Genomic DNA, 24,814 nt, shown 5'->3' with positions numbered 1-24,814 from the left:
CAAATACAAGTGAAATACTGTTGCTGTTTGGAGTTAATTATGGTTAATGTGCACAGCAGATAAGTAAACCTTTTCTAATAAGAGAAGAATAAAATGTTGGTAGTGTTCATGCATCATGATAAATAATAGTAAAAGGTTTTACTGGTAAAAGTGTGAAGACTTGGGGGGGGGGGGAGAATTCCAATCAGCAAACAATGAAAACTTCTAAGTTAATGTTTCCCTTCAAATCTAAAATTTATTTCCGTAAGTGGGGCAAAAAGAATTGTCAACTAGATTCTCCTTCTTTCAGCATGCTTACCTCATCACTATTCCATCTATTAGATACTATAGGGCGCAGGTGCTTAACACATATGACCTCTCTCATGTCCTCGTATGAAGGATCATTCGGCACCATGTCATAATAGGGTAGTTGGTACTCTTCAACAATACCTGCAAATAAATGATATAAATTTAAGTATGCAATTCAAAATTATCCCCTGTGCTGCAGACAAGACTAATATACCAAACCTGCTTCTGATTTTAGGCCATTACCAGACTTAAGAGAGGCTCTTATTTTGGCATTTCAAAAGGAAATATTCCCCCCTCCTTGCAAGCAGTTCGGGTGGGGGGCATACACAGAGGCTGAGACACCTGCACATTCAAGGGAATAGGGAACAGCAAAGAAAGGAGAAACTAAAAGAGAACATTCATGCTGATCTCAACAGATGCTACACTTGACAGAATGGGCAAAATAGAGAGACAGGTTGCTTTGTCACAAAACCATATTGCCTTCCCCATTACCCATGCTGCACTCCAAGCCCCACGCAAGTTGGGTTGGTAGAAAAAGGGAACGCTGGGAGTAGCAGTACTTAATGTACAGAGCAACACTAACTTTATAAATAATCAGAGTCACCGATTTCAATTTCTGGAGGCCATGTTGCTGGCAAGAGAGATTGATTGTTAAGACAGGGGGTGGGGAGTGCTAGGGGATTCATGGAGAAAAGGAAGAGTTGGGGTTAGAGGCTTTAAGACAGCTCCAGAGCTGCTATTCACTCAAAAGGAGGCACAGGGATTTCTTACAGCCTTTTACAAGTCCCCCTCCGATCTCAGAGACTTAAAAGGGAAGAACAAAGAGACCTGGAAAAGGCTTTGTGAATCTTCTCTTGCTTCCCCTCTTAAGTCCCTGCGATTTAAGTGTAAGGGATTTTGACAACTATTAAAATTGGCCCATGATGCAGATCCTGGTAAGGATTTGGCCCATGAAGCAAAAAAAGGTTCCCCATTCCTGACTTAGGACATACGCATTATCATATTTTAAGACTAGATGTAGGCTTTACCTCCTGTGACACAACGCCGAGCCATTTCCCAAATGATCAAGCCAAAACTGTAGATGTCAGCCATAATGTATGGCTGGAAATGATTTTTATTCAGACTTTCATCTAGGACTTCTGGAGCCATGTAACGCTTTGTTCCCACTCTGGTATTCAAAGGGACATCAACTTCATTTGTATCACTGCATTAACATAAAATGTTGTATGGTTGAAATCATGTAAAACTAGCATGCAACAAGAAGTAGCAGCTACAGTAATGAAGCTTTTTCCTTCAGTTGTTAAACTAGTGTTTTTTTTTAATCAGTGTAACACAGCCTTGGTACTAAGCCCCTAGAAAATATCAGCTTGCAAAAATGTTCGTTTTATGAGCAATAAGCAGACTAATAATAAAAAAAGGTGCCAGCTAGAAGGGTCCATGAGGCCCACAAGCATTCCTAGCAAAGGAAGCAGGTGGCAGTTGCAGAAAAGCTGATTTGGCTAGCGGAGTGCTTTGCCAGCCAGTTTGGCTTCCGTAGTGTCCACAGAGGAAGGGATGCCACGTACTCTGCAGGCAGCATAGAAGCTGACTGGGCTGGTGAGAAGAGTGCTGTGATGCTGCTTCAACAGCCCCAAACCTGGGTGGAATTCCATGCACTCACTTCCTGGCTGCCAATGGCTACCAGATAGATGACTGACACACAGAATAGATGCTTTTTGGTGGTGGCCCCGCAGTTGCGGAACTCAATACAGTGGTACCTCTACTTATGTTCACCTCCAGTTACGTATCCTTCGGGATACATACGTGGCAAACCCGGAAGTATTTTTCTGGGTTTCGCTGCACGCGCATGCGCAGAAGTGCTAAACCACACCGTGCGCATGCGCAGAAGCGGCACCTCTGATTGCGAATTCCTCGGGATCTGATCAGAGCTCTGGAACGGATCCCGTTCACAACCAGAGGTACCACTGTACTATGTGATAGCAGCAAATCCCATCCACCAATGCTTTCAAATGGGCCTTTAAGACCCACCTGCCATGATCTTCAGTGGCTAATTGTAAGATGAGCCATAGAAATGGTGATATGGTCTTTTTTTGGTACGCTTGAGTTACACTGGGTTATTTGTTGTTTTTGTGATGGCTCTGAATAGTATTACTAGGAAGATATTTTAAATCATTTATTGCATTATATTTTATTGGTTATTTTTGGATGTGTACCTTGCAAGCTATCTTGTTCAGAAAATATCTTAAGTAGTAGGTTATAAATCTGCTAAATAAAGACTAGCATAACCAACCTGCCTGCTAATGTGAAGATCACAGGAGTAAGGAGTCTTTTAAACAGCCTGCATGGAGAATTTTTATGAAGTAAACTATTTGTAGATGAATGCATATTGGATGCAATTTATAGCTGTCAGTTCAATTTGTTTCAAACTGAGCATTAAAGGGAGTGAAGTGTCTGAAACTGCCACGGAAGAATAGAATGCTGAACAGTAACAACATTTGTCTTCCTCTTCTTTGAAAGAAGGGTAATTTATTTTTGTGTGCGTGACATTCCGAGATCTCTAGTCCAAGAACATTTTGTGGCTGTACCTTGTCTCAATTATTCTTTCCCAAGTCCACTTTTGCAAAGAAAATATTTATTCTTTCGGGAACATTCCTGTTATGCACAAAGATTCTGCAGTTGTGAACCAGCCAAATGAATCCATCACACTTTTCAGATTTGTGCACAGAGACCTCCATGAGTTTACAAAGGATAGGATTGGATTACCTACCTGTTGAATTTGACAGCTAGGCCCAAATCAGCAATACAGCAAGTCCCATTTCTCTTTATCAAGATATTTTTACTTTTCAGGTCTCTGTGTGCAATAGCAGGCTTGCCTTGCGTTCCATATATCTCTGTGTGCAAATGGCACAGGCCACAAGCAGCAGAGTAAGCCAGTTTGAGCAGAGATCTGTTGTCCAGAGTGGTACACTTCAGGAAGTCATACAATGACCCATTTTCATGGTAATCAGTAATCAAGTAGAGTTGGGTCCAGGAGCCTGTGCCTTTAATATCTGCTGCTATAAAACCTGCGGAAGTTAGAAACATAGTTAGTGCTGAATGTTCCCACAAATAGTGAAATTAACACTGTGCCAGGGATGGATACTGAGCAGACGTTTCTGTGACATGGAGTGGGGCTTTTTCCACCATTCCAACCCATTTAAACATCTAACTCCCTGGCAACAAAACACAAGCCTAAAAGACTTGTGGTCTTTTAGGAAGAGAATTAAGACCTCTCAATCTGCCAGGTGTTTTTTTTAGTACAGTCTGACTTTGAAGAGGCAATTTCATAATCTGCTGTTGATTTGTTTTTATTGTTTGATAATGCGTTTGGCATTTGTTCTGTTGCTTTATGTTTTCAATTACTAGGGCTCCAGCTTAGTCAGGAAAGTGGGGTATACATTTGAAAAATAAATAAATTACACATACTACAAATCTCAGATTCCTAACTTAGCAGTAGTTCCGCTGAGGATAAATGGAGTTTTGCCGTGGAAGTGACTGGAAAATACTACAGAGTTCAGTTTCCATAAAAAACAACCCTGAAAACACCCATCGTCATCCCTTTCAATTTAACAGGATTTCTACTTTGCAGATGAACTACATTATTAACAGATTTTAGCAGGTTTTGTCTTTCATCTCAGAATGACACTACATCTTGATCCAAAAACAGTTTTCAATACTTACCGAGTATATTTTCATGGCGCATGAGAACTGTCTGGTAAATCTCAGTTTCTCGAAACCAGCTGGCTTCTTCAGTGGTGAAAAATACTTTCACTGCCACTTTTTCACCCCGCCATTTCCCCATCCAGACTTCACCATATCGCCCTTTTCCAACTTGCCGCACCATTTGAATTTGTTTGGCTATTGTCCGCTGGACCTGAAGAAGAAATCTGAAAATCACTGAGTGATTCTACGGATGCTGACCAAGTGCTTGGAAGCTCTTATTCGGACATTGCTTTTTCACAGAAAATAGTGGATACTCAAACAATTCATTAAAAAGGAGCTGTTAAGTTAAACAAAAATCTGCCACTAATTTAACAAGCTAAATCTTAACCAGATCAAGAAATGAATTCTTTCTTATTGTTGCTTATGGAACCAATCCACATATTTGAAATATTTGGTCTTGGGTCAACACAACATGAAATGAATTTCACTGGAACTATGGCAAGACTCGGTGTGCAGAAAAACCCTGTTCTGACATAAACATGTCTTCAACAATCTAATGTTTATCTTTTAACCTAAGATCAACTGTGTGAGGTTTTTTGTTTGGGTTTGTTTTTTTACCCCATAAAGAACTGGTTTACCCACTTGGCCAGAACCTGTATTCTAATAACTTGGCTCCAGGAACCCTGCTTAGAATGAGTGAGGGACAGGAGACATCCACACTCACCTCGTTTCCATCTATAATTGTTCCAGTCAGTGTCATATGTGCTTCCCACACCCTGAGTACTTTGCCCTACTTATTTAAGGACCATTGCTGAGGCAGTCCCCAAGACTACCCATCTGACTGTGACAAACTTCTTTCACCGATTCCCCATAATCAGGGGCTGAAATCTCTGCCCTCCGGCAGCTGACTGGACAAGCTATTTCCACCTCTGCTCCCCTTTTCCCCAAACCGGGGAAAAAATAAAGCCCTGCTCTGTATAAAGATGTCAGCTGCTCCTTCCTGAAAGGAGGCATTGACCTCCCATGATGTTTTGCACATGCTTGTAGTTTAGGACCTACCTGAATTTTCCAAATGTACAGGAAAAACTAGCAGAAACTATTATTTAACTTTATAAACCTGTCTCTCTTGAATACTTTCTCTGCGTATCCCAAATGGTTTGATGATCTACTTTGACTGGTGAATCAGTTTCCCAGAAACCTTCCCCGTTTGGGGAACTACACTGTGGGATTAAGCAGAAAGCAGGACAGACTAGCTGAAGACTTGCCCAGCAGGGACTGAGGAGATAGGGCAGGCTCCTTTCTCCCACCCAGGGAGTCCATCTTCCACCTAATGTGGCTTCAACCTAGGGGACTGAAAGATCTGGGGTCAGGGTCCACCTCTCCCTTATAGGTTCTTCAGATTTATTTCTAAACAAACAAATTGTGTATTTAAATTTCCACACACACCCCTCAAATAAAACTGCCTTCCCAATAAGTTGTGTGTCTTTTTTTAAAAAATACCTAGCATGCTTGGAGACTAGTAGTGCCAGACAAGCATGGAGGAGGGGAAGTACCGTCCTCTGAAGACAGCATAGAAATTCAGCAGGCCCAGAGAAGAAAGACTGCACAATCTATCCCACCTTGCCAGCCTCCTCACTCAGCTTCAAAAAACTCCAGGCAAGTTGTTAACTACATGACTGCTGTAAAATAAAGAACTCTCAGCTGAGAGTTCTGACAGGTAAACCACTGGCTTACCAACAGAGGAAGTCCTGAACCACTGCCAGAGCTCTGTGATTGGTCAATAAGATCCTTAAGTGACTCGCCAGACGGAATAAAGGCTTCACCCTGCTCCAGGTCACGATTATAACATCCTCTCTTTGCTACCCACTTGCAATAATGCCTGGGGGAGGAAACACATCTTGATATAACATGGTGTTATTTTAAGTAACTATGCATACAGTGCCATAATTCCAAAAATATTTCACACTGGCGGGGGTTTTTTATCAATTTTTGCATCAGTGAGCAAATGTTGTCTATATAGTTTCATTTCTTGGTTTTCAATTTTGCCTGACAAATGCAAACAGCACACGGAAGTGAATACCTGAACTGAGGGGCCAATGTCATTTGAATTTGTGGTCTCCTTTATTATTATTGGCTCTGGATATTAAACCCACATATCAAATCGTTGGATCTCCCAGTTTGTTCTCTGCATGCTAAGCAGAGTGGGAAGAAGAGCACAAGTTCAAGGTCCCCTTCTGATTTTACTGTGTACAGAGTTAAACTCAGATCAAACTGAACAATTCATAGCTAAATTAGGACGGTGGCACCCTAATCCTGAATATGTGTGACAATGAATAAGCTTGTGGTGCCACTGTAGCCTTTCTGCAATGCTGGCACTGAGGCAACGTTTCATGACTGGTGGGTGGGTGGGTTGCATAGCTGCTGCTATAATCCATTCTAAGCTCTCAAGTGCTGATGCAGCAAGTGACTGAGCCAGATTGCAACTTTGCTTTAAAAAACAAAACCAAGATGAGTTACAAATGGCAAGTTTCAGAGGTAAGACACTAAATATGATACAAAAATAGTATCATGCTAAGAGCTGCCTAATTATAGGGTTTAAAAATGCCAATGTCACATACTGCTCAGATTGCTATCTTTACTCTGTATTAGGCCAATAGGGCAATCCTCTATATGTCTACTAAAAAGTAGGTCCCAATGGGGCTTTATCTCAATTATGCGTGTATAGGATTGTAGTCTAAGGATCAGTTCACAGAGTCCTCTGGTGCATGCACAGGATGGAGCACAATACCGAGTCTCCTCTGCTTTCCCCATTCTCCCGCCTTGCATATGGAATCAAAGAATCATAGAACTGTAGAGTTGGAAGAGACACCAAGGATCATCTAGTCCAATCCCCTGGTATGTATGTATGTGATATGGTATGTATGCAAACACAACCATAAATAGACTGACTGCCATAGAAAAGGGTATACCCCAGATCACATGCAGTGCTCTAAATCAGTCTTCCCCATCTTGGTGACATCCAGATGTTTTGAATCATTAACTATGTTAGCAAGGGCTGATGGGAGCTGTAGTCCAAAAGTCCCTAGAGGGTGCTAGGTGCAGGGTGGGGACAAGGCCATATGCTTGAAACACACCCCTATATTCCAGTATATGTAGAGTGCACACAATAGTGAGCTGTCTGTGTCAAGTTTCACGTCAGATTGGTTTCCATACATATGACTATTTTCACAGTGATGCAAATCAAACTGTGTTTGATTCTAGAATACCTCCAGACATTCTTAGTGATCTAACTAGTTAGCAACAAATCTGCAATACGCTATGCATGAAAGATAGGATATCACCCAAGAAGATTTTTACCTGTAGCAGAAACAGCTAAATAAGATGATCATAACTATTATACAGACTGCCATAGAAATAAATGCAGCCATCCAACGTATGCTGCCATCAAAGATGCCACCTAAATAAAGGAACAAACTATTAATATAATTAAAATGAAAGGTAAATTTATCTGTCGGAAATATGAGACAAACTTAGGGAATATTGGAAAGCTATCCATCCCCACACTGCCCGTTGCAACTCTTACATAGCTACATATACAGCAGTTGTGTGGAAGGCCTCCTTTTAATCAGTAGGCATGCGGGATCCCCAAGGATAGGGCTCCTGTACTCGTGTGCTAGAAACGTGAGTCAGATTTTGTTAATTCTGTGAACATCAAGTCATACGAAGTGCTTTTCTGGTTCTATATTACAAAACTCCCCATTTTTATTTTTAAGAATTCACTCATTCTTTTTAATCGAATGCAGTAAGACTTCAGTGCGTGATTTACAGGACATTTTCCACTACCACTCCTCTGACAATCCAGCTTGGTTTAGCTTCCTCTGATGAAACACAATGACTATTGAAAAACAAGTTAGAGAAGCATGGGGGGGGGGAGGAGTTAAGGTACAGGTTATGCTTACTACTTTCTTATTACTGCACCAGGAAATAAATACACGCTTTTCCGGGGGGGGGGGGGTGAATTAAAGCAAAGTTGAGACTGGTGAAAAATCAGGAAAGTGGTGGGGAGACTGCTGAAGGCAGCAACGCTGATGACTGTGATGATAATGATCACGATAATTAACATTACCACTTTCAAGTGGTCAAAGCACTTCCCATGCATTATCTAAAATCCTTACAACAAACTTGTAAGTCAAGTTAGTACTATTAATTTCCATGTTGCAGATGGGAGGGAAGATACCAAGAGTGAGTTGCTTGCCTAAGGCCACCTAGTGAGTTCATGACAGAGCTGAAATTTGAACCAGGGACTTCCTCATTCACAAATGAGCCCAAACAATGCCGATAGCTTGGGGGCAGGTCCTCACGCACATCCATAAAAATGCTTTCCAAACAGCAAGCAGCATCCTAAATTTTTAATGATCCTCTGGAGCCCCTTGAGAGGGCTGGATAGTTTTTTTGGTAGCCTAATGAGAATAGCGGTAGTGATCTCTTGACTGGCAACATGTCACTGTTTGCCTGTCAAGATGCTATAATCACTTTAAGGTCTCCAAGCTCCTCAATCTTGGTTGGGGTGATGAACAAATATGATAGTCAATGCAAAGTATCAGCATGGGCAGAACAGCAAACACAGCTAATTTGGTTCTATCGCATCCAAAGGAAGAAAAGGCAACTTGGTCTGTACTGAGATCCTCATATGAAATGACTTGTATACAGTGGTGCCTCGCAAGACGAAATTAATTCGTTCCGCAAGTCTCTTCGTCTTGCGAGTTTTTCGTCTTGCGATGCACGGTTTCCCATAGGAATGCATTGAAAATCAATTAATGCGTTCCTAGGGAAACCGCCTTCAGACCAGGTCCGGGGACAGTCTGTCCCCCGACCTCTTCTGAAGGCTGGGGGGGGGGGGGACAAGGGCTTTTCTTCCCACCCCCAGCATTTTAAAAAACCCCGGGACAGCGGAGGACTTCTCCGCTGTCCGGGGCAATCTTAAAATGCTGGCGGGCGGCATTTTAAAATCACCCGGGACAGCGGAGGACTTCTCCGCTGTCCAGGGCGATTTAAAAGCCCCTGGGAAGGCAGGCAGGGGGGAACAAAGATTTTCGCCCCCCGCCCGCCTTCAGAAGAGGTCCTGGACTTCCTCTGAAGGCCAGCTGGGGGCAAAAGTCTTTGCTCCCCCCTGCCTGCCTTCCCGGGAGAGCGGAGAAAGGCAGCGCGTTTCTCCGCTGTCCCGGATGGCTTTTGAAGGCAGGCAGGGGGGAGCAAGGACTTTCGCCCCCCACCCGCCTTCAGAAGAGGTCCTCTTCTGAAGGCGGGCGGGGGCGAAAGCCTTTGGTCCCCCCTGCCTGCCTTCCCGGGAGAGCGGAGAAACACAGCACGCCCTTGCCGCTGCCCCCCGACTTGGCTGGAAGGCTGGCGGGGGGAGGAGCCTGCTCCTCCCCGTCGCCAGCCCCGCAAACTCGGGGGACAGCGGGAGAGGCGCAGCGCGCCCTTGCCGCTGCCCCCCGACTTGGCTGGAAGGCTGGCGGGGGGAGAAGCCTGCTCCTCCCCATCGCCAGCCCCGCAAACTCGGGGGACAGCGGGAGAGGGGCAGCGCGCCCTTGCCGCTGCCCCCCGACTTGGCTGGAAGGCTGGCGGGGGGAGAAGCCTGCTCCTCCCCGTCACCAGCCCCGCAAACTCGGGGGACAGCGGGAGAGGCGCAGCGCACCCTTGCCGCTGCCCCCCGACTTGGCTGGAAGGCTGGCGGGGGGAGAAGCCTGCTCCTCCCCATCGCCAGCCCCGCAAACTCGGGGGACAGCGGGAGAGGCGCAGCGCGCCATCCCGCTGTCTCCCGACATGGTTTGGAGGCTGGCGGAGGGCTTCCTCCTCCCCCAGCCCCGCAAGCTCCCAGAGCGATGCCAAAGCTGCGCGCAGCTTCGGCATGGCTCTGGGTCCAGTTCTGGGGGAGGGGGAAGCTCGGGCTTCCCCCGCCCCAGCCCCACGCCTGGCGGTGGGGGAATAAATTTTTTCCCCCTTTATTCCCCCCCCCCCCGCCAGGCTTCGGAGGAGGTCCGAGGACAGTGGGGAAGACGCGCTGCGCTTCCCCGCTGTCCCGGAGATTTCCCTATGGGCTTTCGTCTTGCGAAGCAAGCCCATAGGGAAATTCGTTTTGCGAAGCGCCTCCAAAACGGAAAACCCTTTCGTCTAGCGGGTTTTCCTTCTTGCGAGGCGTTCGTCTTGCGGGGTACCACTGTATTTAGTTGTAATAAATATAGTACATAAAATGACAGAGGGCTGATTCTAGAAGGTGGTGCAGTGTGACTGGCATTTATACTATGGGGCTCCAAAGGGTTCCTTTCTGCCATCCCCTTTAACATCCACATCAGGAGTGGGAGGGAGAATTTACCCCAGGGCAGCATTCCCTCATAACTAGTCTTCTGCCTGCCTGAGGCTATGCAGCTGGTAGTTGGAGAGAGGGATTTATTGGCTCTGACACCATCTTTGGAATTCACCCAGTATCTATTCCAACATCTTTTTGGTGCCAAGCAAAGATAGTTCTATTTCCCCAGACTTTTTATCTCCCATTATGTTTATGCTGAAATAAACCAACTTTTTGATGCTGTATGCTGCTTTGGGTTTAGCTGCTGCAGTCAAGGGGACTAGTGGGAAGGGTTTGTGACAGAAATCCTAGTGCCCATGCAAAAACCTGGTTCACATCCCTAAGGATCCTGCCTGTGGAATATTTATTCATTTTCTTCCATTGGTCCACATTTTTTTTTGCTGCAGAACCCAAGGTTGTGTGACATGCATGTATTTCCCAGGTGGACACTCATCCAGGCACTAACCAGATCCAGCCTGATCATCTTCAGCAGGTGGTGGTCTCACATACCTTCAAACCATACTCTGGAAATACTAGGAAGCACCATACCTGGACTTATGGGAGGAGGTAATGTGGGCTGCAAATCTCGATTGCAGAAATCTGTCCGACAGCATTCAATTGTCCGTCGTGGTTGTGCTTTTGGAGAGTCCTATAGAGAAAAAGAAATGATGCATATTTTGTCACAAGTATTCTCTGAACAACCCTCTATAGCTACATAAGTTACAACAAAGGAAAAGATTAAAGCTATGTAGATTTTTGCTAAGTAGATTGCTGTAAAGATTTCAAGACAAAGTATTAATGTGCAAAACGATAAAATTGGCAAAGAAATAAATCTCCCAATTTTAGGCTTTTGGAGCAAATTACTTGCATGAACAGCAAATGTTGGAATTAAGTGTGAGGAGCTGCCTGGGTTCACATGCAACAGAAGACAGTTGGAATACCTTGCACTGGAAGTCTGAGCCTTCATACTTCATGCAGCCTGAAGCAAGTGTAATTTCGCCATTTTCTTCTTCTTCGATTATGGCAAAGCAATGTCCATTAGTTCTGGAACAGATGAATTGACTTCAATTCTCCGTGTACTGTTCTGCATTCAACCAACCTATTTATATCTATTAGATTATTGTCTTGTATTCTTCCTTCCAGTATAATGGACACATGGCACTCATGATACTACACTCAAAGGAAACAAGGGACTTCAGAACAGATAAAACAGGGTTGGATTTACTTAATGGTGTGGCAAAGTCATGGTAGGTACTCCAGGGAGGTACTCCAGGGAGATGAACTATTCCTGAAGACTACATTCCAAGATTAATGCTAATTATGAAAAAACCTTTAAGACTCCTCCTATACGTTAGCCATGCCTATCATGTGACACTGAAAATATTGTACATACCCATGGAAAATCAATCCTCTATTGCCTGCAAAAATCAGCACTTAAACCAATTCTTATTCAAGGCCTAGTAATTAAGCAAACAACAATTCAATGTTTTCAAAATCTGGAAGCTTCTCTGACTGCATCTCATAATTTGAACTGTTTTTAAGAGAAGCCAACTGAAATACGGCTCTTCAATTACTCTCAAGCACAAAATTAAGTAACGAAGTCTAGATTAATCTCCCTCAACATATGTGCCAAGATCCAAGTCTGTTCCACCAAATAGATATCATTAAAATTTGGTGCTACAGAACTTTTCCCACTTTCTTTCTTTCTTTTTCTTTTTTCATTCTCATCCTATCCACACATAAACAGGTATCACTGATTTCAATAGACTTTGTTTCCCATTAGATGTACTTGAGATTTCAGCCTTTGAATGCCTGGAGATTCAAGGCAGCTAAAGGTAAAATGGCCCCATCGGGTCAGTAATAAAAAAGTAAGAAATCTTTCAATTCAGTATTAATAACATTTAATAGGACATTTATGACCAATCAAAACATATGCCTTCAAAATTATTTGATGGGTTTTCCATCTTAAAAATTCTATCTACTAGATTTATCAACTACATGAACTTAATACTTGGATATAGAAACTATATAAAAAACAAACACTAGAGGGCAATAAAAAGCAACAATTCTAATGTGACCAACGATTTGACCAAATCAGATCCCCTTATGCTATGCAAGAAGAACAGGTTGTTTAGCTGTACCTGTAGTTCTCTGAGTTGTTATTTGTGCAGACACACATGTGCAGACATGTAAGCTAGTCTAGAGATTTGGCAAGTGCCCTGCCCCCACCTTCCATGCTCACGCATTCAGGGACAGAGCTCCTGCATTCTTGCTCAGTTCAAAAACCACAGCCCTATGCAGGAGATAACAACCATACTTACATCTACCGTGGGGAAAGAGAGTGGGTTGTGTGTCTGCACAGATGACTATTGGAAATAAAGTCTCAGGTTACAAGTAAGCAACCCGTTCTTTGTGGTCTCTGTGCTATTGCACACATACGGGTAGTAAAGCAAGCTAGCTTACTAGAGGCAGGAAAGATACGATGAGGTCAAGGACGCAAGTGCAGCCCTTCCAAAAGACATTGCTCAGTTCCATTTGCCTTGTAATCAAGCAGATTACAGATGAAAACCAAAGGTTGTAGCCAAGTAGCAGCATGGTGGAGGTCCAGCAGTGGACCTTGGAGGAATACCATGGAAGTCACTACAGCTCTGGCTTCACTTTGGAGTAGGGAACTTTGGAGGTCTGTAGGCATAGGCACGGGTGAACCATTGAAGATACTAGTGGGTGAAATGTTGGGTCTGGCACCCTCATAACAAATAAACAGATCCAGACTACTCAAGAAGCTTTTGGTTCTGGAAAAATAAACATTCAAAACTCTGAAGCTAGGTTACGGAAGACAATGGCCTCATTGTGGTGGAACGAAGAGGCAACCTTGGGAAAGAAGAAATATCTGGTTTCAGTACGACTCTGATCTGGTGTATGGGAGTCAAATATGGGAGCTCAACACTTGCAGCACACTTATAACTCACACTCATCATCACACTCCTCACCAATATAATTGCCACTAAAAATGTACCTTGGAAGACAGTAGGTTTCCTGAATGAAATTTTCTGCAGGTACAGAAACCATGTTTGTGTCTCCTCAGAGGCCACAGACAAGGTATAGCCAAATTCTAAGAAATATATTAAAAGCTTTTAACCAATCCTCAATTCAGAAAGTCATTTCACCTGACCATAATAGTATATGAACTGAAAAAGGGTGGAACAAGGGAACTGAGAAACAAGAACGGACAGTGAAAATATTTGAAACCTCTAACCTTACTATAACTTGTACATATGAGGAAACAGTCTTTATTCTGCCCACAACACTTACTTGCATGTATTGTTAATGGCATTTTCTGGACAGTGCCCTGAGCAGTAGCACTGCAAAAAGGGCAACGTGTCCTCTGGAGCTAGGGTGACTCCATCTTCCTGCTTTTTCTGATCAGGATCAGTCTTCATCCCTGTCCCATGGAGCATGCTGTCTAGATTCTGCCCTGTATAATGTAGATACAAACATAATGGTTTGTTTCGGAAGGCAGGGTTACACTGAAGGTTTAGAACTCTCGGCTGCAGTAACCTCTGTATAGTCCTTCTGTTTTGGTCCCAAAGCAAACCTGGAATGCTCATTTGCATACTTAAAACCTAACTTGAAAACTTATTTACCTGTAAGTGAACCACCACAGATTTCTTTTTAATTTTTTTAAAATCTGACTTTCAAATTAACAAGCATAAACATAAATTAGCGTAGGTAATTGAAATACTGTATCAATGTTAACATTCTGATATTGCAGGCAGCTGAGCATAATACAATAATTATGTTTTAATAACATAAATGTTAGTTCTGTCCTGATAATTATATGAAATTTTATGGAAATGAATTCCAAATGCATTTCTCTTTTTTTGACATTATCTCAAAAAGTAAGGTGTTTAAAATTTTCATTTGGTTGTTGAGTTTTTATTCCTACTAAATTTGTACAAACTTCTACTTTGCTTAGGATCATGCGTAGGAATACTTCTATAGCAGGGGTGAGGAACCTGTGGCATTCCAGATGTTATTGGACTACAATTCCCATCATCCCTGAATATTGGCTGCACTGGCTGAGGCTGATGAGAGTTGTAGTCCAAACATCTGGGGGGCACCAGGTTGGGAAGGCCACATCTCTCAGATTAAACTGAGTTTCCTCTAACACTTAAATATTCATAAAATCAGAATCTTATTTCAATTACTATTACCATAATGGGCACAGAATCTAAGTTAGCCTTCACCAACATGGTGCCCTCCAAGGACTGAGCATGCTCAATGGAGTCCAGGAGCCAAATAACGTTGTTACTGCTTCTTCTAAACAACCAGTTGCATTTCCATTTTATTGTAACTTTTTAAAATGATGCCTGTTGTGATATTCTTTTGTGAACCACTTAATGAGGTTGAACTGAGCAGTAGTATTTAAATACTTTAAATAAATAAAACAGGCAGGTATCTTTAGATATCTCTAACATCTTTGCTTTCTCGCTTAAATGAACCTTCGTCTATGCCTATAAATTTCAGTTGATTGACTTTTTCCATGACTCAGCTCACGGTTTACATAGTCTTCTGGGTGATTCAGAGAGGCCTATACCTGAATAATGACTTTGCAATTAGTCTCAAGTAATTAGTCTCATAAAAACAGCCATATCTACCCTGATTCCCTCCTTGTCAAAAGGAGGCTAGCAGACTCTTCTGACTAGCAGCGTGTGCATTCACTAGGTAATCTTCCCTGTGTGAGGAAAGAACTTGATAGCTTAGATTCCTTAAGTGCACTGTGCCCTTTTTCTTTTAGGGTCTTTCGTCTAAAACTATTATAGCCGCCACGTTAACTCAGAAATATCTGAAGCTTTCACTGAATAAGACTGTCCATAGAGATGGAAATTAGTCAACAGATACAAATGCTGCACCATTTAAAATACAAACGAATTTTATCATTGAGTTTAGTATGAACTGCATAAATAATAACAACAACTTATTATTATTTATATGCCACCCATCTAACTGGGTTGCTCCAACCTGGGAGGCTTCCAACAAATTAAAACATCAAACAGAACCTGGAATATTTTTTTATAGCAAAATCTTAACATGTCAATGAAAATCAATTAAGAAGCATGTAGCAAATCAAAACATTTTCCAGCTTTCAGTACTAAGGTCTATTATAGTTAACCAGCCCCCCCCCCCCAAGTACTGGTTTTGAAATAGAAGACTAACCAAAAAAGCCTGCTTCTTGGTAACCAGCTCTTATATATTACCAATAAAGTGGGATCATAGTACTAAAAGGTAGGCAGCATGTCCTGTTAACAACAGACAGTTTCATAGACTCTGTATGAAAGTTATGTTAGAAATCTCCCTTTCTGTAAAAATGTAACTGATGTTTTTTGTTTCAAAGCAGAGGGTTTGAGAGTTGCTGAAAAAGATGGAAACCATTTTCAGGTGTGCACAAAAAGTCTTCCATTTCAACAGCTTTCATGTTGTTTCTACGTTTCAAAAACTACAGCAGCTTATCTGCATTTATTTCTGACTGCAGTTAAAACATAAAATGTTGGCTATGCACAAGAACATTCCATACATCAAAAAACTTTCTTTTTCAAACATTTTACAAGTATGACTTTACCTTGAACTTGAGAAATGATGACTGCATAGAACCCCAGCAATCTGATGTAAACTTTCAGACAAATCATTGTTCGAATATAAATCCTTCCTGTGCACTGTCAACTTTGGCAAACTGCCCTGCTGCTTGACAAGTTCTAAGCTGGACTGTTTAGCAAAATCTGCTAGAAGACTTGGTGGCCAGTTGAAGCAATGGTTTAATTATTCCAATTTGTTTTCTGGAAAAAAGAAACGAAACAAAATTGCATTTTTGAACAGATGAATAAAATTATGCAAATTCCCCAAACCCTGAAAACGGTAGGAGGGTATCAAATGGACAAGATACAGTAAAAGCTTGAAGTGATAAAACATGTACAAGTATATTTAAAGGACTAAAATATGACCTATTTGTATTTTAATCCATTGGATAACTATACAACATTTTAAAATTAATAGTTGACAACTAGCTGATTGAGAACATCTATGTAGCTAAAAATGTGAAATTGCTGTAGAACTTAGAATTTTAAAAGAATGATAATAATTCCATTCTAATACACCAGTGCACAAACATCTACTGTACTAGAAAAAAAGATTTTTCTTTAAATACAAAGCTGTCTAGAAAACACTTTTCCAATGTTTGCTCAACTGCATAAAAAGGAAGGCAGTAAAATTTGCTCTACCATTTTGAAGTACACTTCAGAAACAAAGTGGGCAAACATGGTTATATTAAAATGTAGCAGCTTTTAGTAATCTCAGAGTGATGTTTTCGAAATGATTAATAGGGCCTAACTAGGTCTCAGAGGAATAAACAGCAATTTGGACACCTAGGTAGTTCATATAGACAATACCGATTCTGTGTTAAGATGAACAGAACACTGATTTTGCCTTTCTTTGGCCTCTTGTTTGAGTGGGCTTGACCTCCTGACCCCTGTCAGCCTGGCGCTATTCTTGAATGAAAAAACTTGTATTTGTTCAAGGATGTGCTGCAATTACTGTTAGTGGCTGCTTCTACCATAAATAACTCAATCTGTCTGTTGGCAGGACCCAAGAACTTTTCATTTTAATTACTGCTTCATAGGCATTTAACATGGAGGCAAATTACTGGCAGAGCATAGAGGTGTCTGTCACTTTCAATTTGCGCATGCAGGGGGCATGCAGCCTTCGACCTGTGGCCTACTTTTCACACATCTGTGACTTCTTAGTAATGAAGAAACAAAGCAGCTTCCTCACTACAAGAAATAGAACCACTGCAATGGAAGAGCCTATCTGTGGATACAGCAATTGATGCATATTCAACGTTGGGCTATGACCAGAGTATAATAGTTATCCAGAATATCTCCACCTAAAGCTTCTTTAAAAAGTCTCAATGAGTATTTTAGCCTTTAGGTCTCGGATAGTGTTGCTGTTTCAAAAAGTCTTCAGCTTTTATTGTATTGATTTTACATTTGCTTTATTGTGCCACTTCAGACTGTACACAGCCCTGAATATTGTCACAGAATCGATTCTTATTTAGAAAACCTTTTTAAAAAGTGACCTAAAGTTTTTATATCCCTGAATCACGTTTCCATGACTGGCAGATTGTCTCCTTTCAGTTCCAGAATAATTTCCCCCAGTCAAAATTGTTGTGCATGTGTAATGGTCATGAATGCACAATGACCTCAGATAACAATTTAAAAATTAATAAGTTGGGCTGTACGCCCCGTCGTAAGTTTTGAATCATCCCAAAAGAAGCATTCAAATTTCTTTTATAAGATGGTATTTGAATCCAGCCCAACACTTTCCTTCAGTGCAAGTCAGTGTCAAAATATAGCATTCACATGCCAAATATAGTCCAAGAACGTAGGAATGACTAAGAAACTGTGTGTGTGACCCCAAAATATTTTTGGGCACCATAAATCATATACCCACAGATCCAGGACAGTGTCCTCAACAAGGTGGCATTGAATCACATCCAGCCCAAAGCTTTCCTTGGGTGCAAGACACTGTAAAATGTGTGAACTCACACAAATCAGCACAAAAGACTGTCAAATATGGGGTCCCCACATCAGAAATAGTCAACATTACTGGTCTTTCTCCTGGATGTGTGAGCATTTGACTTCTGATGGCCCAAAAACAATAGGGCTAAAAGGACCCAAGTATCCAAAATTAAGCTGATTAAGGGATGAGGAGTTTATCTAGAACCAAGTGTAAGAACCTAAGACAATGACCATGCCCTTAAGATTATTTTATTTTATTTTTTACTTTCTTTTCCCCCTTGAAGAATCAGAGATTGCAGGCAGGCAGGCAGGCAGAGCTGCAAATCCTGCTTTCATGACCCATATCCGGAGCCAGGTTGCAATTTTCCCTGGGGATCAACTGCATGATGATCTGGTGTTTTTTCACCTTACCACATAACTTGTGGCACAGCTAACTTGCATAAACCACTAGGATTTAGTTACACTAAGCTTATGCTTCTAGAGTGGCAGACCTTGGTCATTTGTGTTTCCTGTATGTAGCATACTAACTTACTTGATTTTTACCTCACCCTATCCACAAGGGCTAACACCTACTCCTAAAATAAACCCTTGCTTATCCTGGCCATTTAAAGCTTTTCTCTAATACATTCTGAAAGATGCTCAGACATTTGAGTTCTCTGAGAGCCAGAGGAAAAAGCGTTTCAGAGTTGTTTCAATGCCATGTAATCGTTGTAATATAAATGAAAATGAAGTAATTAAAGTGCAAAAAATGAGGCTATGTTCAACAAAGAAATGCTTTGATTAGGAGGGTTTCTGGGTGCAATTTAAAGAAAAAAATGAACTGGCTTAATGTTTTAGGATCAGCTATGTAAGATTTACATGCACTTGTTTGATATTAATAAAATGCATTACAAACAATTTGCCTATAACAGAGGACTGTGTATTTCAGAATATTTTAAAAGATTTTAAATTGCCATGTTTGTTCACAACTGGAGTGGCTAATGTGATACTCTATGTGACACGCAATACTGTCCTATCCCTGCCTCACTACCCACTTTGTGATGAGGGTGGTTACCACACCACCACCACCCCTCCGAAAGTACTAGAACTTAAGAACAAAATTGCTCTTTTTCACTTCCTCTTTCAGCTCTATATGATTTTCAATTATCAAATCAGAATTTGTGTAACTGGAAAGTGGAGTAACTAAATGAGGAGGGAAAGGGGAGGGGAAAATGAAGTAAAAATGAGTAGTAGTAGTAGTAGTAATAATAATAATAATAATAATAATAATAATAATAATAATTATTATTATTATTATTATTATTATTATTTATTTATTCCCCAGCCACTCTGGGCAGCTTCCAACCGCATATTAAAAACAATACAGCATCAAACATTAAAAACTTCCCTAAACAGGGCCGCTTTCAGTTGTCTTTTAAAAGTAAAATGGTTGCTTATTGCCTTGACATCTGCTGGGAGGGCGTTCCACAGGGCAGGTGCCACTGTGGGGAATGTACGGTGCTACAAGCGTCAGGAGAGAGGGAAAAGGAAGGAAATCCAGAAAGAGAAAAAGAATGTGAGTGTAAGTGCGCATGCCAGATTCATTAGAATAGTCTGAATGCTATATACTTTTTTCATGGTTTCTTTCCCCACTCATCAAATCACAGATCCTTACAGGTGCTCCTAATTTTGACAAAGGATCCACTGAAAACCATCATCAATTTGTGACAGCTGCATATTCCTTCATTGCAGGGGGGTTAGACTAGATGATCCTAAGGGTACCTTTCCAACTCTAAAATTCTGTGATCTATTCATATGTCACTTCTGTGCCTACAGACATGTTCTGTGATTTGTTGGTGGGTTTACTGTCATCCAATGTATGAGTTGCTTAGATTGGGGGCTGCCATACCAGCACCGACAAAGGCGTTCCTTGGCATCCCCAAGGCAACCTGTCATCACTCAGCTGTTGTTGCCCACCAGCTACATGGCGCTAACACAGCTGGCACTCCCTTTGTCTCGCAGAGGACTTTTTTTCCTTAGTGAGGAGGGTGGGTAGGAGGCAAGAACAAAGAAGATAGTGCTGTTCATTAAACATGGCTGCCTGGCAGCCATGCTGAGCTGGAGAGAGGCACTTCCTTTGCCCTGTGAAGGAGCTTTTCTCAGTGAAGTACAGTGGACGCTTGGGTTGCGAACGTGATCCGTGCGGGTCACGATCTAGCGCTTCTGCGCAAAGCACGATTTTGTGCTTCTGCACATGCGCCGAAACCCGGAAGTAACCCGTTCCGGTACTTCCGGGTTTGGCACGGTGCGCAACCTGAAAATGTGCAACCAGAAGCGCCTGTAACACAAGGTATGACTGTAGTCAGGGAAAAGGTGGCAGAGATAACTTCCATTCGCTCAGCGTTGTTGCCCACTAACAGATAGCTTCTGAACTTGAAGCCCCTCACTTCATAAAATGCAATACAGTGGTACCTTGGGTTACAGACGCTTCAGGTTACAGACTCCACTAACCCAGAAATAGTACCTCGGGTTAAGAACTTTGCTTCAGGATGAGAACAGAAATCGCGCGGCGGCAGCGTGGCAGCAGCGGGAGGTCCCAATAGTTAAAATGGTACCTCATGTTAAGAACAGTTTCAGGTTAAGAACGGACCACCAGAAGTTCTTAACCCGAGGTGCCACTGTACATACTGAAAACTGAACACTTAAATAAAACCACCAAAATAATCTGCTGCAGGTTCATATTTATTTATGATACTTATACCTTACCTATGGAATTTAACCAGCCCTCCCTTTAAAGTATGGTGAATTGCCAACTGCCATTAATAAATGTTAGTATTATGTTACAGAATGAGTTCTCCAGGTGCCCACTTTATTGCCCCTTGTGCAGAGAAATCATAGCGTTCAAAAAAGGATATTAATTTGCTATACAATTGGTATTTCTTTTAAGAATTCATCATCTCGCTTTTACTACCTAGTATTAGAATACTGAAAAGATAATAAGCCAAGAAGAAATGCTTGCTATCATTCTTTAGCAAGACATGCAAGCTGATAACTTTAGATTACAACATTCATTCCTTCAGGAATAGGTAAGCCACTTAAGTAGAACTCCAGCTGGATGGTATGCCTCATTTCTAACTGTATAGAGTGTGCAGATGAAGGTTTTGAAAGGTTGAGTATGAATAAATTAATTAAAACACTGCCAGAAGTTAAATATAAAGGCAATTAACAGAACTGGGCATTTTGCTGGTCAGTGATTTGTGTGATCAGATATTTTAACCATGTAAATCTAACAAAACCCTGTTCAAAGTCAGCATCTTCTCTTAAAATAAGCTTTTTGTAATATTTATAGTTTTATGTCAAAATCTTTTCAAGCTGAATTTGAGGGTTCAATTTCAGCCATACATTAAATAAAGCCAAAGCTAGGGTTTTAGTCTATGAGAACTGAAAAGCAGATTTCAGAAACTCCTTTCTCTCATCCCCCTCATCTTAATTCTCTCTGTCTACGTAGCAAGGTTCCTTTCTTTGGTCATCTGCCAGTTCCATAAAATAACTTGGAGTAAAGCGCTCCCCTTTTCTTGGGCCCCTCCCCTTAAGCAGCCCTAGGCGCCCTGTCTCATATGCTTTTCAAGGCGTGCTAGACTACACAGCAGACTTTCTGGCTCCACTTCCATTGTTTGCATGGCTGCATTGCTCCTTATCCACAGACTGGATTAGCATAAGAATACTGTCTTCTCCTTCAGTAAGCAATCTCCCCCTCCTGCCATCCCCTACAGACAAAACAGTGAAGGACTTTATTTAAGGATAAAATGTTAAAAGCCGTTGTTTTGCAGTTCAGTGTCGCTATATAAAATATTAAGTAATTCAGAAGAATGAGGCACACAAATTCTTGCATACCCACAGTGCAAGAAAACTTGGTGTTACAACTTTCAGCCTTCTTGGTATGCCAGCGACATTCCAGACAATTAAACAAAGAACTATCAGAATATTTAAGGGAAACAAATATTTTGAATTAGATAGGGCTGGGTTTTGGAGGGGGTGTTTGGGATGAAGAGGAGAGAAATCAATTGATTGTCAACACATTTTTAAGGGTGCAAGATATTAAAAACATAGGGCATGACCCCATGTGCTCTGCGGATTTTAATCTGTGGAACTGGCTTCTAAGATTTTGAATGGGGTAGACGTGACATATCTGCTGGGGGGGGGGGGGGAAACCCCAGCTATAGTTATGGGAAAGTGTTTGAAGAGTGAAAGTGTAGAATGATAAGTTAGACCATACAATTTGTTAAATCATGTCATCTCAGGACTTACGCAGATGAACTTTGGGTCAGAAGATTTGCCCAACTCGTTAGTATCATTCATTAACATTTGTGAATCTAACTCGAAGAATGTAGAGGGGCAACACCAACATTTCAGATTCAATGCTCCTGGTTGCTTTACAATAGTTAAGTAATCAGAATCAGACTGTGGAACTTCCTCCCTTCCTCTCTACCATTAGAGGGGGGGTGGGGGAGTCCAAGGAAGTGGGAGAAGCAATACACGCACCTCACTCTATTATTCTTACATTACCAACTGCTAAGCTAAGAGTAGTATTACACAGAGCCCTAGCATTTATCAACACCAGGCTGTAACACACTTTTGTTTATAATTATGATCTAATTCACAGCAACTCTTTCTCATTTTTGCACAAGGTAATTAATGCACTCATTTTATAGAGTGAGAACTGAGGAACTGATGATTCTAAATTGTACAGGATGGTCAAAACACATCACAATTGTGAAGAGCTCCAAAATGATTTCTAAAAGTTGTGTGAATGGGTTGTAAAATGTCAAAATGCAATTCAATGTAAACAAGTATAAAAATGAAGTAGGGGGAGACGACTTAATTTCGCATAGGATACATGGTCTTGATGTCTGAACCGGTGGTAACTGACAAGAGCAAAACCTTGGAGTTGGGAGAGATTAGCTTGATGAAGATGCCGACCCAGTGTGTGTGGTAGCTGCAGAAAAGGCAGATTTCATGCTAGGGAACTTTCGGAAAGGAATTTAAAATGAAACTGCCGATATAATGCAATTATACAAATCTATGATGCAACTACACTTTGAATACTAAGTACTGTTCCGGTCATCTCACTTCAAAAAGGACAGTGTAGAGCTGGAAAAGGCTCCAAAAAGAACAACAAAAATGATTGATGGGATAGAATAGCTCCCCATGAGGAAAGGTTTTAACATTTTGGGATTTTCATAAAAGATCAATAAGAGGAGACATGATAGAGTTGTACAAAATTATGCATTGTGTAGAGAATGTGGATAGAGACAGGTTTGTCTCTGTCTTTCAACTAGGGGACATTCAATGAAGCTGAATGTTGGAAGATTCAGGACAGGCAAAAAATATATATACTTCTGCACACAGTGCACAGTTAAACTATGAAATCTGCTCCCATAGGATGGCCACCAACTTCAATGGTTTTAAAATAGGATTAGACAAATTCATGAAGATATGGCTATCAATGGCTACTAACAATGGTAGCTATGTTCTACCTCCACTTTGGGGTTTCTCAATATCAGTTGCTGGAAACCACAGGAGAGAGGAGGCTTCCCACAGGCAACTGTTTGGCCACCGTGAGAAGAGGATGCTGGACCAGATGAGCTACTGGCTTGATGCAACAGGCGCTTCTTATATTTTCATGTTGCACATTTATTAAATGTCCGTATGTTTTGAGGTGCTATTTGCATGGCATATTCTGTTTCCAAAGGAGCAGATTTCCCCCCGATTGGTGAAAAGAGGGTAGTATCTCCATTTGTCTGGACAGGAAAGAGTACCCACAGCCAGAGTGAGCAAACTACAATGGTACCTCCGGTTACAAACTTAATCTGTTCCAGAGATCCGTTCGTAACCGGAAACCGTTCATAGCATGAGGCGCGCTTTTGCTAACGGCCCCTCCCGCTGCTGCCTCACCGCTGGAGCACGACTTCCGCTCACATCCCAGGGCAAAGTTCGCAACAAGGGGCATCTACTTCCGAGTTAGTGGAGTGCAAAACCTGAAGCATTCTTAAGGGGGCCAGTACGTAACATGAGGTACCACTGTGCTGTGGAAGAACAGAGTCACACAAGTGTGAGTTAGCAACAGTGGCATTCATGGATCTTTCCCTGCTGAAGAATGGAGTATAGTGAAGCATGGGCATAGCCGGGGGGGGGGGGGGCAGCAGATGCCTTTTGGGCAATATTTCTACCAGTGCTTTCCTCTCAAAAAGCTCAACAACTTTGGCTGATCCCCTAAAAAAATGCTTTGCCTGCCCCCCTAACGAAAAACCTAGCTACACCCATGCAATGAGGGCAAAAGGATTGACAGAAACTACTTATTCAGTGAGTTAAGGACTACTGGAATGAAACTAATGGTCAAAGCAGATGCAACCTTTTAATGTGAGGTGAAAAATACTTTAACACACATTCCAGAATTTGAGTTCAAACCATTCCCACTAAACGCAAATTGCGCTCTCTCTCTCTCTCTCTCCACTCTAATAGAAGTAGATGGAGGGGAACTCTGAACTGGCCCTTTCAGATGCACAGTTATCTTAGGATCACCATTTAAACTGAAAAGATCTAAAGTCAATCCAACAATTCCCAACATCAGGTTTGTGTGCTGTTATACTGCTGGAGTGTTTCATTATGAGAAGTCTGAAGGAAACAACAGACAGGAAAAGCCAGGATCAGAAACCATGGATTGATTCTAACTTGTTCCAATAAACCAAACTCTAGAGTAACTGTAGTGACAACCATGGTTATTTTAACCTGAAAGCAGATTCTTCCAATCTCATTTTCATGCCTGAACTAGAAAAGAGAGGGCAAACCCAAGGCTCATGTCCAGATTCATTTATATAATACTGAAACTATGGTTTAAGGATGATGTTCAAACTCGGCCAACAAA

The 24,814-nt window shown here is 41.7% G+C and overlaps 1 protein-coding gene across 2 annotated transcripts in view; it reads right to left on the bottom strand.

Annotated features, from left to right (window-relative positions):
* Positions 1-24,814, bottom strand: part of BMPR1A (bone morphogenetic protein receptor type 1A) — a 59,372-nt gene that overhangs the window by 5,612 nt on the left and 28,946 nt on the right. For both annotated transcript variants that reach the window (XM_028729266.2, XM_028729267.2), the window contains 10 exons: positions 15,960-16,173; positions 13,652-13,814; positions 11,281-11,383; positions 10,889-10,988; positions 7,348-7,447; positions 5,725-5,869; positions 4,009-4,201; positions 3,056-3,353; positions 1,317-1,492; positions 299-429 (listed from right to left, as the gene is read on the bottom strand). In XM_028729266.2, coding sequence (XP_028585099.1) covers positions 299-429; positions 1,317-1,492; positions 3,056-3,353; positions 4,009-4,201; positions 5,725-5,869; positions 7,348-7,447; positions 10,889-10,988; positions 11,281-11,383; positions 13,652-13,814; positions 15,960-16,026 — 1,476 coding nt within the window. In that variant the 5' untranslated portion in view covers positions 16,027-16,173. The remainder of the gene's footprint in view (positions 1-298; positions 430-1,316; positions 1,493-3,055; positions 3,354-4,008; positions 4,202-5,724; positions 5,870-7,347; positions 7,448-10,888; positions 10,989-11,280; positions 11,384-13,651; positions 13,815-15,959; positions 16,174-24,814) is intronic.

Source organism: Podarcis muralis, chromosome 6 (genome assembly GCF_964188315.1).
Source record: "Podarcis muralis chromosome 6, rPodMur119.hap1.1, whole genome shotgun sequence".
NCBI classification, from domain to species: domain Eukaryota; kingdom Metazoa; phylum Chordata; class Lepidosauria; order Squamata; family Lacertidae; genus Podarcis; species Podarcis muralis.
The sequence above is the reverse complement of the archived record's forward strand: the minus strand, read 5'-3'. Positions and strand labels throughout refer to the sequence as shown.